Source organism: Leopardus geoffroyi, chromosome B4 (genome assembly GCF_018350155.1).
Source record: "Leopardus geoffroyi isolate Oge1 chromosome B4, O.geoffroyi_Oge1_pat1.0, whole genome shotgun sequence".
Lineage (NCBI taxonomy): Eukaryota > Metazoa > Chordata > Mammalia > Carnivora > Felidae > Leopardus > Leopardus geoffroyi.
Window position 1 is genome coordinate 95,858,743 of NC_059341.1, and position 14,551 is coordinate 95,873,293.

The window sequence follows — 14,551 nt, forward strand, 5'->3', positions numbered from 1 at the left end:
TTTTACTGGCATATGAGTTAATAATATGGTCAATGGCAGCAATCACCTTCAAACTGGAATTTTATTTTACTTATTTAAAAAAATAAGTTTATTTATTTATTTATTTCGAAAGAGAGAGAGAAAGAGAGCAGAGGAGGGGCAGAGAAAGAGGAAGAGAGCGAATCCCAAGCTGGACAGAGGTGTAGAGTCAGGCACGGGGCTCGAACTCACAAACCGTGAGATCATGACCTGAGCCAAAATCTAGAGTCAGTTGTTTAACCGACTGAGTCACCCTGGCACCCTACAAACTGGAATTTTAAAGATGAAGCGTGGCAGGAAAAAACAATTGAAAACTGAAGCAAGTGGCAAGAAGCCTGGGGGAGAAGTTGGATGGGGTGAAGGAAAGGAGGCAGTTTTTTTGTCTTGCTTTTCATAATAACTAGGGGATTGCATAGCAGAAGGAAGAGAAGAAAAAGAAAATCTGTTTCGATCCTGTGAAGGAAGGTAGGCAAAGGAAAGGTGTTTCGAGGAAGGTTTTAAAGAAAGGATCCATTTCATAAACCACAGAAGCAGCTGGTCAGAAAGAATGTGTATAGAAGAGATGTTGATTAATGAATCTGTTAGAATGATTTCCAGATATATACTGGCAGGAATTCAAATGCAGGGGGCAGGGAGCCTTCGGATCAGCAGAGAAGCTTTGATATGTTTTGGAGATCCTATCAGCAATAAAAAGACAAGCCTTGTGGGGAGACCTTGGTGGTGATGGAAGGCCAAGGCTAAAATTTCTGACCGTTTGCTTTAGGAAGGAAGGGACCGATAGAGGAGGCATTGTGATATGGTTTAAAAAATGTACTTGTGATTCCATTCAAAGCTAGAGTACTATTGGGTAGATTTGACAGGGCAATGTGACTGGGAAATGGAAATCAAGGTGGAGGTCAGGCTACAAAAGCAGGTTGAGGAGGTGGGAGGTGGGAAGGTGAAGAGCCAAGATTTAAGAATAACAAAAGCCTCCAAAATGAGCAAACTAAACCCAAGGTGTTGTTCTAAAAAGGGTTCAGAGAAAGTGTTGGAGATCAGCTCTGTTCAGAGTCAGCCTGGATCCATGTGGGGATCTGGCGTTTATGGAATTTTGGCACTAGCTGGCAAGAGAGCAGGGTACAGGGGTTTGAACTGGAGTCCTTGAGGGATTTGGGGTCCCCAGCAGTAGGAGGCTTGTTTACGGAAGCACAAAGCAGGAGAGATCAAGGTCACCGTGGGAACAGCTCCAGGCTGACTCGGTGCTATTCCCTACCCTCTGACGCAGGCCCCACTTCTGGGTGAAGGTAGGTTCCAGAGTCTGGAGTGAAAAATTGGACCCTATTCCAGCTGGACAGGCAGTACTAGATGGAAGGAGACTAAGATAGCAATTGTAAGAGAAGCAGGAGACATCAGTGGAGCTGATTTTATGTAAAGAAAGAAAATATTTTTGGAAGCAGTTATATGTGGGGTATGGAAAGGGAGGAAGTGGGAGGGGTAGAGAGAGCGTTAGAAACATAGGCTAAATGTTCTACCAAGTGCGTCATGGATGTAATCTCATCTTTATACTACCGCAGCCCTGTGAGGCATGTATTGTTACTTTCAGTTTATAGATGTACCTTCAGGTTTCTCGCTATATATATTGATAACAACAGTGGCTAAATGTGATTGCATGTTTATTATGTGCCAGGAACTTATAATCTTATCTTTTAAATAATTTTATTAAAATTTTTTTTAATGTTTATGTATTTTTGAGAGAGAGAGACAGAGAGAGAGAGACAGAGAGAGAGAAAGGGTGAGCAGGGGAGGGGGAGAGAGAGAGGAAGAGACAGGCTCCAAAGCAGGTTCCAGGCTCTGAGCTGTCAGCACAGAGCCCAATGTGGGGCTTGAACCCATGAGACATGAGATCATGACCTGAGCTGAAGTTGGATGCTTAACCGACTGAGCCATCCAGGCTCCCCAGGAACCTACAATCTTACTCTTACTCCTTACAACAAGAGCATGTGGCTAGAAGTATAACTTCCATTTTCCAGATGAGAGACCCCAGACAAGGAAAGGTCTTACAACTTGCCTAAGGCCACACAACCAGAAAATGGGAGCAGTCATAATGCAAACCCAGGCAATCGGTTTCCAGAGTCCAGAATTTTAACCACTGTAATGAACAGCCTCTATTAAGCTAGGCAAAATTGAAAGAAAAAGAGAGGGAAGATACACCTACAAGGACTTGAAGCTATTATTCAAGAAGAGATAAGAACAATAATAGGGATGGGGAAGGAAAACCTCATCTGGACAGAGGGATCTGAATGCTTAATTTTTAGAGATAGGCTGTATTGATAATTTTAATAATAATAAAGATAATAATAACAGTTCACATTTATTGAAGGTTTACTATGAGACAGATCCTACTTTAAATAATACATATATCTGAATTTTTACAACAATCTTTTGTATCTTTTACTGAAATCCAAGGACCTGGGACATAGTAGGTGCTCAATAAATATTTGTTGAATGAATCTTGGGAGGTAACTGCACTTTTAGGAGGACACAGGGCTCAAGTCCAAGAGACCTTTCTCCCATGGCCCTCTTGTTTTCTTACTTCACAACATTTATCTCTGTCTGAAATTATCCCATTCATTTCTTTCCTTTTTTTAATTATCTGTCTGTCTGTCTGTCTCTCTTTGCATTAGAATGTAAACTCTAGGAAAGCAAAGCTTCACTCATCTTGTTGAGTCCTCTACGTGTAGCATCTGGAATGATGCCTTGGGCATAGGAGGTAATTAATAAATATTTGCCGCATGAATGAAAGAAGATAACGCAGTATTTCAGCCTTGCAGAACAACTCATTTCCACAATAGTACACTGACTTGCAGAGCAGAGAGGCTGGCTATCCATCTGCTGGTACAGCATCTTTTTTCTGTGCCTGTTCTCAAAGAGCATCTGTGTACTTTCTCCATCAGTGGCTCAACTCTTCATCTACCCGGGTAAGCTTAGTTGTGGAGCAAGGAAGAAGAGACCTTTCTTGTTTGTTTTGTTTTCAACACAGATAAACACAGATCATCACAAAGGTGATCAAATCATCTCCATATAAAAATAACTCAACCACCTCACACCCATTAAGATGGCTACCATCAAAAAAAAAAACAAAAAAAAACACACAAAAAAAACCCAACCAACCAACCAACCAAACAAACAAACAAAAAACAAAATAGAAAGTCACAAGCATTGGCAAAGGTGTATAGAAGTTGGAACAACTGTACTTTTGGTAGGAATATAAATGGTGTAACCACTGTGGAAAACACTATGGCAGTTTCTCAAAAGATTAAAAATAGAATTACTGTATGATCCAACAATCTCATTTCTGGGTATATATCTAAAAGAATCTCTACAACGACTTGTACACCCATGTTCATAGCAGCATTATTCACAATAGCCAAAAGGTGGGAGCCACCAAGTATCCATTGATGGATGAATGGATAAACCATATACAGTGTATACATAAAATGGAATGTTATTCAGCCTGAAAAAGTAAGAAAATTCTATCACATGCCACAACATAGATAAATCTTGAGGATATTTCACTAAGTAAAATACCAAGGGCCGGGGGCAGGAGGGAACAGGAAGCTGCTGTTTAATGAGTACAGAGTTTTTGCCAGATGGACAGAGTTCTGTAAATTGGAGGCACAATAATGTGAATATACTCAACACCATTAAACTGTACTGTTAAAAATGGTTAAGATGATACATTTTGTTATCTACATTTTTTCACATTAAAAAAAGTAGACTGAGAAAAAAGATGATTTTTGGTAGTATGACACGCCTCATTTTTAAACAATCAAGATCCTAAGGTGAACGACCCAGTTAAGCCAAATGGAAACGCAGAGTAAATAGAAGGGAACAAGGGTGTAAGACAGAGAAGGAACAGCTACACCATAAATACCTGTGTTAGAGATGAGGAAGGATTAAGCATAAGCTTTTAGTTTTGTGTTCTTGATGGTCGGTGTTGCAAATAACACTTTCTTTGATGGCTTTTTAATGTAAGATATACGTAAGCGTCTTACACAGGTGTCTACAGAGATTTAAGACTTTGGAGCTTGTGATGTTTACTAAGTCAGATTGATTGGATCAGGTTGTGGCTGATAACACTATGTGTGAATCGACTTCTCTGTTGCACGGTCCAGCGGACACTTACCTGTCTACACGAAGCTGGCAGACAATGCTTAGTGCGTCGACAACTCCTTCTTCTTTCAACTGTCGACAGCCAATGGATGTGGCAATAAAACACCCCGTTCTACCTATCCCTGCGCTGAAAAGACAAAGAGTAAAAAGGTGGATGCAAAGGAGAAATGATTAAATATATTCTATTATTTATTTATCTAAATTTAATTCCAATATAATATTAGTCTCAGGGGTACAATATAATGATTCAACACTTCCATACATCACCCAGTGGTCATCACAACAAGTGCCCTCCTTGAGCCCCATCACCTATTTCACCCATCCCCCCACTCTCCTCCCCAAGATAAAAGACATTCTTTTTTTTTTTTTTTTTTTTTAATTTTTTTTTTTCAACGTTTATTTATTTTTGGGACAGAGAGAGACAGAGCATGAACGGGGGAGGGGCAGAGAGAGAGGGAGACACAGAATCTGAAACAGGCTCCAGGCTCTGAGCTATCAGCACAGAGCCCGACGCGGGGCTCGAACTCACGGACCGCAAGATCGTGACCTGGCTGAAGTCGGACGCTTAACCGACTGCGCCACCCAGGCGCCCCAAAAGACATTCTTTTAAAAGGGTGTTTAAATCTGAAATGGGCAGCCAGGGTTAGTAAAAACAGCGACAGCAGCTCTCAGCCTGAGATTACTAACCTGGCCTGGTGCAGTGATCATTGAGTTATATGCAGTAGGGAGTGTGGGCTGGAAGGAGAATAGTGAAAAAGGCATTGTAATTATTCTACAAAGAATAATTAGGACCTAAATTTAAGGAAGGTATAGGCACTAGAAAGGAGGAGAAAGACTTAAACACATCACAGACGTGAATCTAGGGGATCGAAAGAAAGGAAGCGCCAATGAGACAAAGGGAGAATTCTAGAAGAAGGGATGATGTGGGGGTGGTGAGGAGTTCGGTCTTGGATAGACTGATGTTGAAGATTCTAGTGAAAAACTGAAGATTCAATTCAGTTTGGGAGAAGCCTGTGGCCAGAGGCACATATTTCTGAGTCATTTATGTCCAGGTGATAGTTGAATAAAAACACCATCTGTCCAGGAGGGCTTGCCCCATTCATCTGCCTTAGATGGTAAATTATCAACCTAATAAGCCCTTTAACTCTCTTTCCATATTCCTCCTCTCTCTCCCTCTCCGCCCTCCTCAGCAATTTCTACCACTAATAGTCTTTATGCAAATTTCTCTCAAATTTACATCTAAATTCCCTAAGTTTTTCCTAAACTCTAGATTAGCATTCCATTTTTTAGCTGGAACTCTTGATGTTACTATTTTGCACTGGCTTTAGTTCAATGTATCTAAATTCAATGTATCTAAAACAGAATTAATTATCTTTTCCCTCAATGGCATTACCAGTTAGCCACAAGTTTTCCAGCCTAGAAATCTTGGAGCCATCTCCAACATCTCTCCTCTCTCACCTCCCACATCCAATCTGTTACCAATTCTTATATTTTCCACCTCTACTGAAGCTTTTGGGATCCATGCTTTCCTTTCTATAAACTGTGCTCACGTTTTCGACACCTCCTTACTTCATGGTTAGCAATGATCTCATTATGGTTGCCAAGTCTTGAGTCTCTTCCTGGACTAATTCACGATACACACAGCTGCTAGGTTCATCTTTCTAAAAGGGGAATCTGAGCATATTACTCTCTACTCAAAGACTGTAGATGCCTTCCAGTAGTTACAGATAACGTCTCAGCTCCCTACCATGGAATTTGTGAACTTGCACAATATGAAAGTGGCTAACTTTCAAGCTTTAGGTCTTTTTACTCTTCTCTTTGTACCTTTTGTGCCATTTTTTTTTTCATTTACATGAATCCTTGCAAAAAAAATGGCTTTTATTTTTCATTTTTTCTCTCTGTGTTAATGATATTCCTTTGGTCAGAAATGCCCTTTTTACCACCCTTTAAAACCACACACGTTGGTTATTTTTTAAGATCTTGTTCAACATTACCCCAACTCTTAGAGGCTTTCTTCAGTCCTCATGTTCTGAATTAATAGTTCCCTTCCTGGCACTCAAATAGCATTTATTTCTCATATTTGGTGCTTGTTTCCTGTTGAATGTGAGTGCAGAGGAATGCAGAGGTGAAGGAGGTCCCTTTTAGTTAAAGAGTCTATAAAGAGTTTGTTTCACTAAAGAGATAGGATTTGAACTGGACCCTATGAATGGAGGGCATTTTGGTTATTGTGAATCAGAATATTCCAGGTACGAGAATGGAAAGAATTGCTGCAGAACAGGATATATGATGTACAATAGTAAGTAGACTAACTTGGCCTGAAAAGAAAGTTATTTTAGAGGAATAGTGGGAAACAAGACTGGGCAGACACACTGGAGCCTGATGAAGGACCGTGGGGCAAGCCAAGGGTAAAGTACAGGCTAACATACTCCCCCACTCCAGGTGGAATGCGTGTGATATTCCTGGGACACTCCTAGCTACCCAAGAACAAAAGGAAAGAGGTTTAAGTGCTTGCCATGATGATGTAGGAAACTAAGGCAAATGAAAAATTAAATTCCTTTACTGTCTATAGCCCATTGACAAGTCCTTGAAACCAGCAGAGTGACCTCCCTCTAGGAGTTCAGCTGCCTCAGATGATGACACTTTGCTAGAGGCAAAAGGGAATCTTAGCTTAACATTTTCCCATCTCCCAGGATCCTGTAAGTCTCCTTCAACGCATAAAAATTCCTTTAGAAACTTCTTTTTTCTCAACTCCCCCAAGGTATATGCTGGCAATCATACTCTAAGCTTATGGCCCCCAATATACATCTGAAGAGTCTCATGACTGAGATTTTACTAAATGGTAATAAATGGAGTCTCCCTAGCAACAGCTAGCACCTCAAGATCCTGGAAACCTTGCTTCCAAAATACCTTAGAGACTTACTCTATTCCTGACCCCCTCCCAAACCAAGAGTATGTAATGAGTTACCGGTCATGACCTCACGCAGCTCTTCTGCCCACGGGTCCTGTCCCCATGCTTTAATAAAACCAACTTTTTGCGCCACAGATGTCTCAAGAATTCTTTCTTGGTCATCAGCTCTGGACCACCTCATCATCACCCCGAAACTTCATCAGAGCCTATAAATGATCTTACATGGAAAACTAAGAAGTTTGAACTTCATTCTCTAAAATAGTGATGCTTTGTGTTTTGTTTTGTTTTGTTTTGTTTTGTTTTGTTTTGTTTTTGAGAATTTGATAAAAACTATGGACTTTCATTCCCAAGAAAAACTCACATAACTTTATGTACTCCAATTTGTTAAAGTAATTTCAAAGAGTTCACTGACCCCTGTAGTTCATCCACAGATCCAGGATTAATAAAACCCAGGGTTTTAGGAACATCATGCAAGAGAAGTGGGTGAGTAGGCTGGGCTGGGGGTGGGGCATAGGGAAGTGGGGTGTGTTTGTGCAATTAGTTGACTACTTCTAAAATACATGTATGAGGTCATTAGGGCCTGAACCTGGGTGGTTGGACAGGAAGTGATGATTATGGGAGAAGCTTTGAAGGGAAAGCCAATCTGGTGACTGATTAGATACTGAGGCTGGAGTTGAGAGAAGGGCCAAAGATAACTGTCAACATTAGATATTGAGTGCCTGGAAAAAAAGCTGGTCTTATTCTTAGAAATAGTCATCAGAAGGGGAGCTGGTTTTATAGGGGAAATGGCTAGTTCATTTTAGATATCCTGAGTGTTTTATGATTTTGGGTGGGGGACAGTTCCAGCCCTAAAATATGACCAATTAGGCTGTCTTTCCTCACCCCTAAGGGAAGTTTAGGGTAAGGCTTAATGCTAGAAACTGGATAATGACTCCTTTGGATAAATAGATATATAGTAAATTTCATTCTTAATTAAACTATAAAGGCTCAAAAAAGAAGGAGTCTAAAGTTATAATTTAAAATAATTAGCGGGGCGCCTGGGTGGCTCAGTTGGTTAAGCATCCGACTTTAGCTCAGGTTATGATCTCACAGTCTGTGAGTTCGAGTCCCGCATAGGGCTTTGTGCTGACATCTCAGAGCCTGGAGCCTGCTTCAGATTCTGTATCTCCCTCTCTCTCTGCCCCTTCCCTGCTCATGCTCTGTCTCTCTCTGTCTCAAAAATAAATAAAAACATTAAAAAAATAAAATAATTATAATTTTATTTATTAATATTATCATCAAAAGCTTTCTTGCAAGGCTTAAGAGGTTAAACAAAGCAACATAAATTATTTTGACCAAGTATAAATGGCTGGTTATAAAAATAACTTTAAAATTATTTGCTTTTGTTTGGGAACACTAAAAGGAAAGTCTGGGGAATGAGGTATCAGTTATGAGAGGAGAGCTTCAAGTTAGACGTTAGGGAAGGGAACCACCATAGACATCTGTTGCTTTTCTCGGCCTACCCCCCAATCCTCCATGTTCTGGTAACAACACTTTGTTCTCCTTTTGGTGAACTACCACTTGTTCACTTCCCACTTCATAAATTTGCTTCCATCTGTTTTTTTTTTCTTTATGAAATAACTTCAAAAATAGCTGACTGGTTTTCACCAAGTTTGACATAATAATAAATGCTATCAAGATCCAACTCATGTATGGTTCAGTGCCATCTTGAAATAACAAAAAAGCCATTAAGAATCTTGAAAAATGTGTCATTCCTAGTGTACATGAGCCCGACGATACAAAAGCAATCGATGTACGTTTTGACGTAGAGGCCTGAATAAAGTCTCCTGTTCCTGGAGTCATTAATTTAGAAGTGGTGTTTTCTCTACTGTGTAATTGTTTGCCTAAATGCTCTGGGAATACTGCTTCAGTTCTGTAAAGTATTGTCCTGATCCAAACTCAAACATTGAGAAGTTACCCAATTTCAACAAATCTTTAGTTTACCAATAAAGTCACGACCAGGAAGCACAACCCAACTTCTATCTGGCTGATGACTTTACAGAGGCTAGACAGTTGCTTAGGCAGAAAGAACGGTTACCCCTTACCTGCAGTGGACGACCACGGGCCCTCGGCCCGTGGCAGCAAGTCTGTCTTCTTCTACATCCAGCATGAGCTGTAGAAGGGGCTGGGCGCTGTCTGGAGTCTTGTGATCCGGCCATGAGGTGTACCAGTAATGCTTCACATGCTGGGTGTGACTTCCTTGCTGAAAATAGCAATAGCCCCCAAATGCCTCATTTACTTGTGGAACTAAAAGTCATCCAAACCACAATACTGAATGCCTTCTATCACTCCCAGCTTGCTGGCAACTTACTTCTGTCTGGGTGGAAAAAAAAGATCTAGGAGATTTCTGAAGAGTACTCTTCCACCTTGAGAAAACTTTACTACAAATGGGCTGATGTCAAAGTTTGACAGTCTTGAGAAACAGATACTTAAAATAGAAAATGCGTATGAAACATATGCTAGATAGGTGTTTGTAATTTGTTACAATAAACATAACGGTAGATGCGAAGGAAGCCAGGAGGGAATCTGAATGGACCGTGTTTCCTGCTCTTTGAACATTCTTGACAAGGGATGATAAACATATTAACTCTCATAGGAACACTTACCCTTACATTTGGCCCCTACATTTGAATTTCTACATTCATCCCAAGTTGTAGTTTCTAACAGCAGTTAGGAGTCCCAGTAATAAGGAGCTAGAAGGGGTCACTAGATTAGAGTGAGTGAGAGTCATGCACATCATCTCAAAACCCAGTGCCCGGCTGGGGAGCTGGCACAGGGGAGGCACTCAATGAAATTCCTATCTCGAATTTCCTTCTAAAAACCCTCAGTGTAGGGGCGCCTGGGTGGCTCAGCTGGTTAAGTGTCCAACTCTTAATTTTGGCACAGTTTATGATCTCACGGTTGTGAGATCGAGCCCCTTGTCAGGCTCTGTGGTGACCGTGAAGAGCCTCCTTGGGGTTCTCTATCTTCCTCTCTCTCTGTCCCTCCACTTCCTCCCCTCTCTAAAAATAAGTAAATAAACAAAAACAAAAACAAAAACAAAAACAAAAACAAAAACAAAAAAACCTTCAGTGCAGCTCGGCTTCTATACTTTCTGTGTGATGATTCTGTACCATCAGGGAGGCTCTAGATAGGATTGAAATCTTTGAGATGATTGTTCTCTAGAAGCAAAAACAGTACCATGGCAACGTGCCTCAGCATCTGCTGCCCATAATTTAAATAAGATAACTTTTCTATGACATAATCTGGTCTGGGGAAAGTCCCCATAAATTACCGTAACTCCGAGTTTGGGAAGATCTCGTCAACACTTCAGGTTTGCCTTGCCTCCTACAGCCACCCACAAGCACAGATTTTCTCTTTCAGTTTCCAGACCTTACTAAAAGCTGCTTAGACCAAAGTGACAAAAAAAAAAAAAAAAAAAAAGCGGGGCTGGGGAGGCACCTGGGTGTCTCAGTCGGTTAAGTGTCTGACTTTGGCTCAGGTCATGATCTCACAGTTCGTGGGTTCAAGCCCTGCGACTGGCTCTGTGCTGACAGCTCAAAACTTGGAGTCTGCTTTGGATTCTGTGTCTCCCTCTCTCTCTGTCCCTCCCCCACTCTCATTCTGTCTCTGTCTCCCAAAAATGAATAAAGGTTAAAAAAAATAAGAAAATAGCCAAACCATGGTAAAGTCTCCAGTACAAGCCTTGAAAGGCATTCAAAATGTTAAATCAGGGATGTTTTATTTACAGAGATTAGAAGATCACAACATCCGATTTAGTGAATTTCTTGAATGCCTACTTATGTTAATTTAGTTATTCCACATACTAAGAGTAACTGACAACAAAGAAATACATGAGGGAATGATCATAATTTCTCTTTGATTTTGACATTATTAAAAATTTTTTAAAGATTATCTTAAAAAAATTTTTTTTAACACTTTATTTTATTCTTTGAGAGAGAGCGCAAGCAGGGGAGGGACAGAGAGAGGGAAACACAGAATCCGAAGCAGGCACCAGGCTCTGAGCTGTCAGCACAGAGCCTGATACAGGGCTCCAACCCAGGAGCAGTGAGATCATGACCTGAACTGAAGTCGGATGCTCAAAGGACTGCGCCACCTGGGCGCCCGGACATTATTAAATTTTAAATTTAATCTGCAGCACTTATTGGGGTAAACAATTTCAGAGTAGAAATGTAATCCTCTCATATCATCTACTTTTTAGATAGTTATAGCTTTTTCTTACCTTTAAGACAAGGTTTCGAACAGTGTAGTTATCACATTCATTTACATTGATAACCAGAACCTCAACTTTCCCATAAATTCCTCTCTTTTCTGGCCAGTATAACACACATTTCTGGAGGAGGGGAAAAAAGAACACAACAGATATTAATGATTTCACTGGTCTTAGGGTACTTTTCATTCAAGTGCCTCAAGAGTTTTTATTTAATTAATTAAAAAAAATCAAGTATCAATTTTATAAGGCTGGGAATGTACAAAAAACCAGTGAGCTGCACATTTAAACAGGTGACTTTTATGGTATACAAATTATATCTCAATAAAATTTTAGAAGGAAAGTATCAGTTTTTACAGGTGCCTGTCAAACACTATTGTTAATAATCCCATACAATAAAGGGCAAAATTTCCCAAAACTCCGCATGAAAATTGAGAACTAAATTGAGAAATTAAGGATTAAGAAATCAAGATCCAAATATTAGACTTTATCATGTGATAACTTGACATAAGAGGAATGTTCTTTCATAATGACTGAGCCAAGTCAAATTTTCCTGCTTCAAGTTCAAGTGTCTAATACGAGTATTTGTAAAGTTTCAGATGCCACAGAATGAGATCTCTCTAGTATGTAAAGAGGACATAATGATTTTTAATACATATATGGTACTATATCTTCCAGTATCTTTTCACATATAGTATCTACTGAAATAAATGCAGAAAAAAATTATTAAAAAAATTTTTATGATGAATCCTCTTTGAAGGTTTTAATGAGTAATAATAATTATATTGCAACCACAGCAATATAATATGGTAATTAAGGTGCAGGCTTTGGAGCCAGAGAACCTGGGTCCAAATTTTGTTTCACCTCTTATTATTAGCTGAGAATCTGTAAGAAAGATACGTAATATCTCTGGCCTCAGTTTCCTCATCATTTAATACATTAAAAGCACTTCAGACAAAGCCAGACATACAGTAAGCATTTAAAACACTTTGTTCTTATTATGGTTGCTCTATTTTTAGTTTGATCTAACTGATTCAATCATCACTTAATTATGCATTAGATAAAGCAGTAAATATTGCATTATTATGATATCCAAGCTACATTATTAAAAGAAAACTACAAAATGAGGTTCAAACATGCATATAGGCTCATATTATTCATTATTTTGTCTTTTAAACATCTGCAAAAAAAAAAAAAAAAAAAAAACCCTGTGAATTTTACTACATATTTCAATGATTAAAAATGTAAAGTGTGAATGCCGCTGTTTATTTTAAGTGCCCAGAGAAGCAATGTTCATTTTAGAAACACTGTTTAAATAGAACTTATAATTTTCTTGCAAACACACATGCACATTTATAGAGAAATTTCTTCACTTGTTGCCTTCAGTCGGTAGACCTTTTAGTACTCAGGATACTTGTTTCTTTACATCTATGTCAAAGGCATAGGACCTTACATGAAAAAAGTTAAGAACTTATAGATTCGAAAGAGCAGCAAAAGAAAGAATCACAGATTTATAGAACTAAAGGAAAAGACATGTAAAGTATCAGAAACACATCGGGGATTCTATCTTGCTAAGTAGTAGCCATTCCACCCCAGAGCCAGGATGGAAGTCAGTTGCCCTTGTGGAATCACTGTTTCTTTCATCCATGACAATAAAAACACATTTGCATCCTCTACATTCTGGTCCTTTTCCAAACAAAGTAAATCATATTCACCTCTATTTACATGCCACCCCACACCCAGGCCCCGCAGGCAATCAGGCTGAAGGCATACTCTGGCCGACACAATGTTAACATTAAGAAAAGAAATCTTTTAAAAATAAAGCAATGTATTTCTCTCCTCATTTACTAGTGCCAAATGTCTAAAATTTCCCAGGTTTGTTAAAGAGAATGATACTAACCAATTTGCCTGGTTTCTTTCAATGAAGCTTCAATTATTTCGCTGTGAGACCCGAGCTATTGTGTATCTTAAAACCCATGCCTCCTGGACGCATCCAAGAAGAGTGACAAAGAATCTTGAAAAAGGTATTGAACAAAGCAAGAGACATTCAGCGGTCCAGCGGTCTGGTATACGTGCCCCATTGTCCACGATGAGACCTGAGCAGCAGGCCCCCTCCTTGGGAAGGTGGCTCTTGAAACCCGTAGGAAAAAGCTGCAAAACACGAGCTCAAAGCCTGCACCCTGACTCTTAACAATACTTAAACAGCCTTGTGCACCTACTTGATAAATGGAAGTGCTGCTTGCTTCTCTCTCAAGCTTGCCGGGGCCCTCTTGAATGTTTTTCTTGACTCTTTACCAAAAATGCAATTGGCAGTCAGCTCCCAGTAGACAATGCAATGTGACTTGTTCATTCAAACAACCCTTAATTAGCATCCCATCTCCTTTCTGAGATACAATAGCTTATTTTTACACACTGAATACATTCCCCCCCCCCCCCCCTTTTAGGAGAACAGAGAAAAAGAGACCAGATAAGTGTGGGTGCTTTTTGAATATGAGGTGGGGGAGAGCTGCAAATGTAGTTGTTTAAAGAGCAAAAGTTCAGGTTCAGGTTATTTTTGTGAACAGCTTTTTAGGGTTTCTTTATTGTGGGGCTAACAATGATGTGAAAGAGGCAGAAAATGCAAGGAAGGAAAATGCTCTGTTACAGATAATACTGTGAAACCACACTAATTGTAGGTAATTCAGAAGAGCACGCTATCTCACAGAATATAGCCCCAAATTATCACTATTCTTTGCTAACTGGGCTGAGCCTTTCAGTAAAATTATCTATGGATTCCAAGAATCCATAATTTGGAGGAAAAAGAGGTCTTCAGAGGCTCATGTGTCTCTTGTACAAACAAGTGATTAGTGAACCCTGACTATAAAGATTCTGGACATCAACCAACTCTTCATAATCAGTGGTTTACAGCAAAAATAGAATGCAAGGCAAAGCAATGCAAATTCCTATATTTTTATGATCTTTTTTTTTTTTTCTTTGACCCTCCCTCTCAATCCCACCACATTAGGGCTATTTGAGTATGAAGAGGAAGGAGGTCTAGCAAGTAATTTAGTTGCCTGGGGAGAAAAAAAATGTATTTTTAAGTTACTTTCTTTTTAAATTCTATGCATTAAAATCAAAAAGATTTTGTTCTCTGAGCTTAAAACATGTATCATCACAAAGACAGTGGCTCTAAATAAGTAAAAAGAAGATGGTCAGGCTCATTTGGATTGCATTAGCATATGAGA

General features: G+C 39.5%; 1 protein-coding gene across 4 annotated transcripts in view; it reads right to left on the minus strand.

The window, feature by feature from the left end:
• Window positions 1-14,551, minus strand: part of PTPRR (protein tyrosine phosphatase receptor type R) — a 245,787-nt gene that overhangs the window by 14,151 nt on the left and 217,085 nt on the right. For all 4 annotated transcript variants that reach the window (XM_045463100.1, XM_045463101.1, XM_045463102.1 and 1 more), the window contains 3 exons: window positions 11,340-11,450; window positions 9,163-9,320; window positions 4,184-4,297 (listed from right to left, as the gene is read on the minus strand). In XM_045463100.1, coding sequence (XP_045319056.1) covers window positions 4,184-4,297; window positions 9,163-9,320; window positions 11,340-11,450 — 383 coding nt within the window. The remainder of the gene's footprint in view (window positions 1-4,183; window positions 4,298-9,162; window positions 9,321-11,339; window positions 11,451-14,551) is intronic.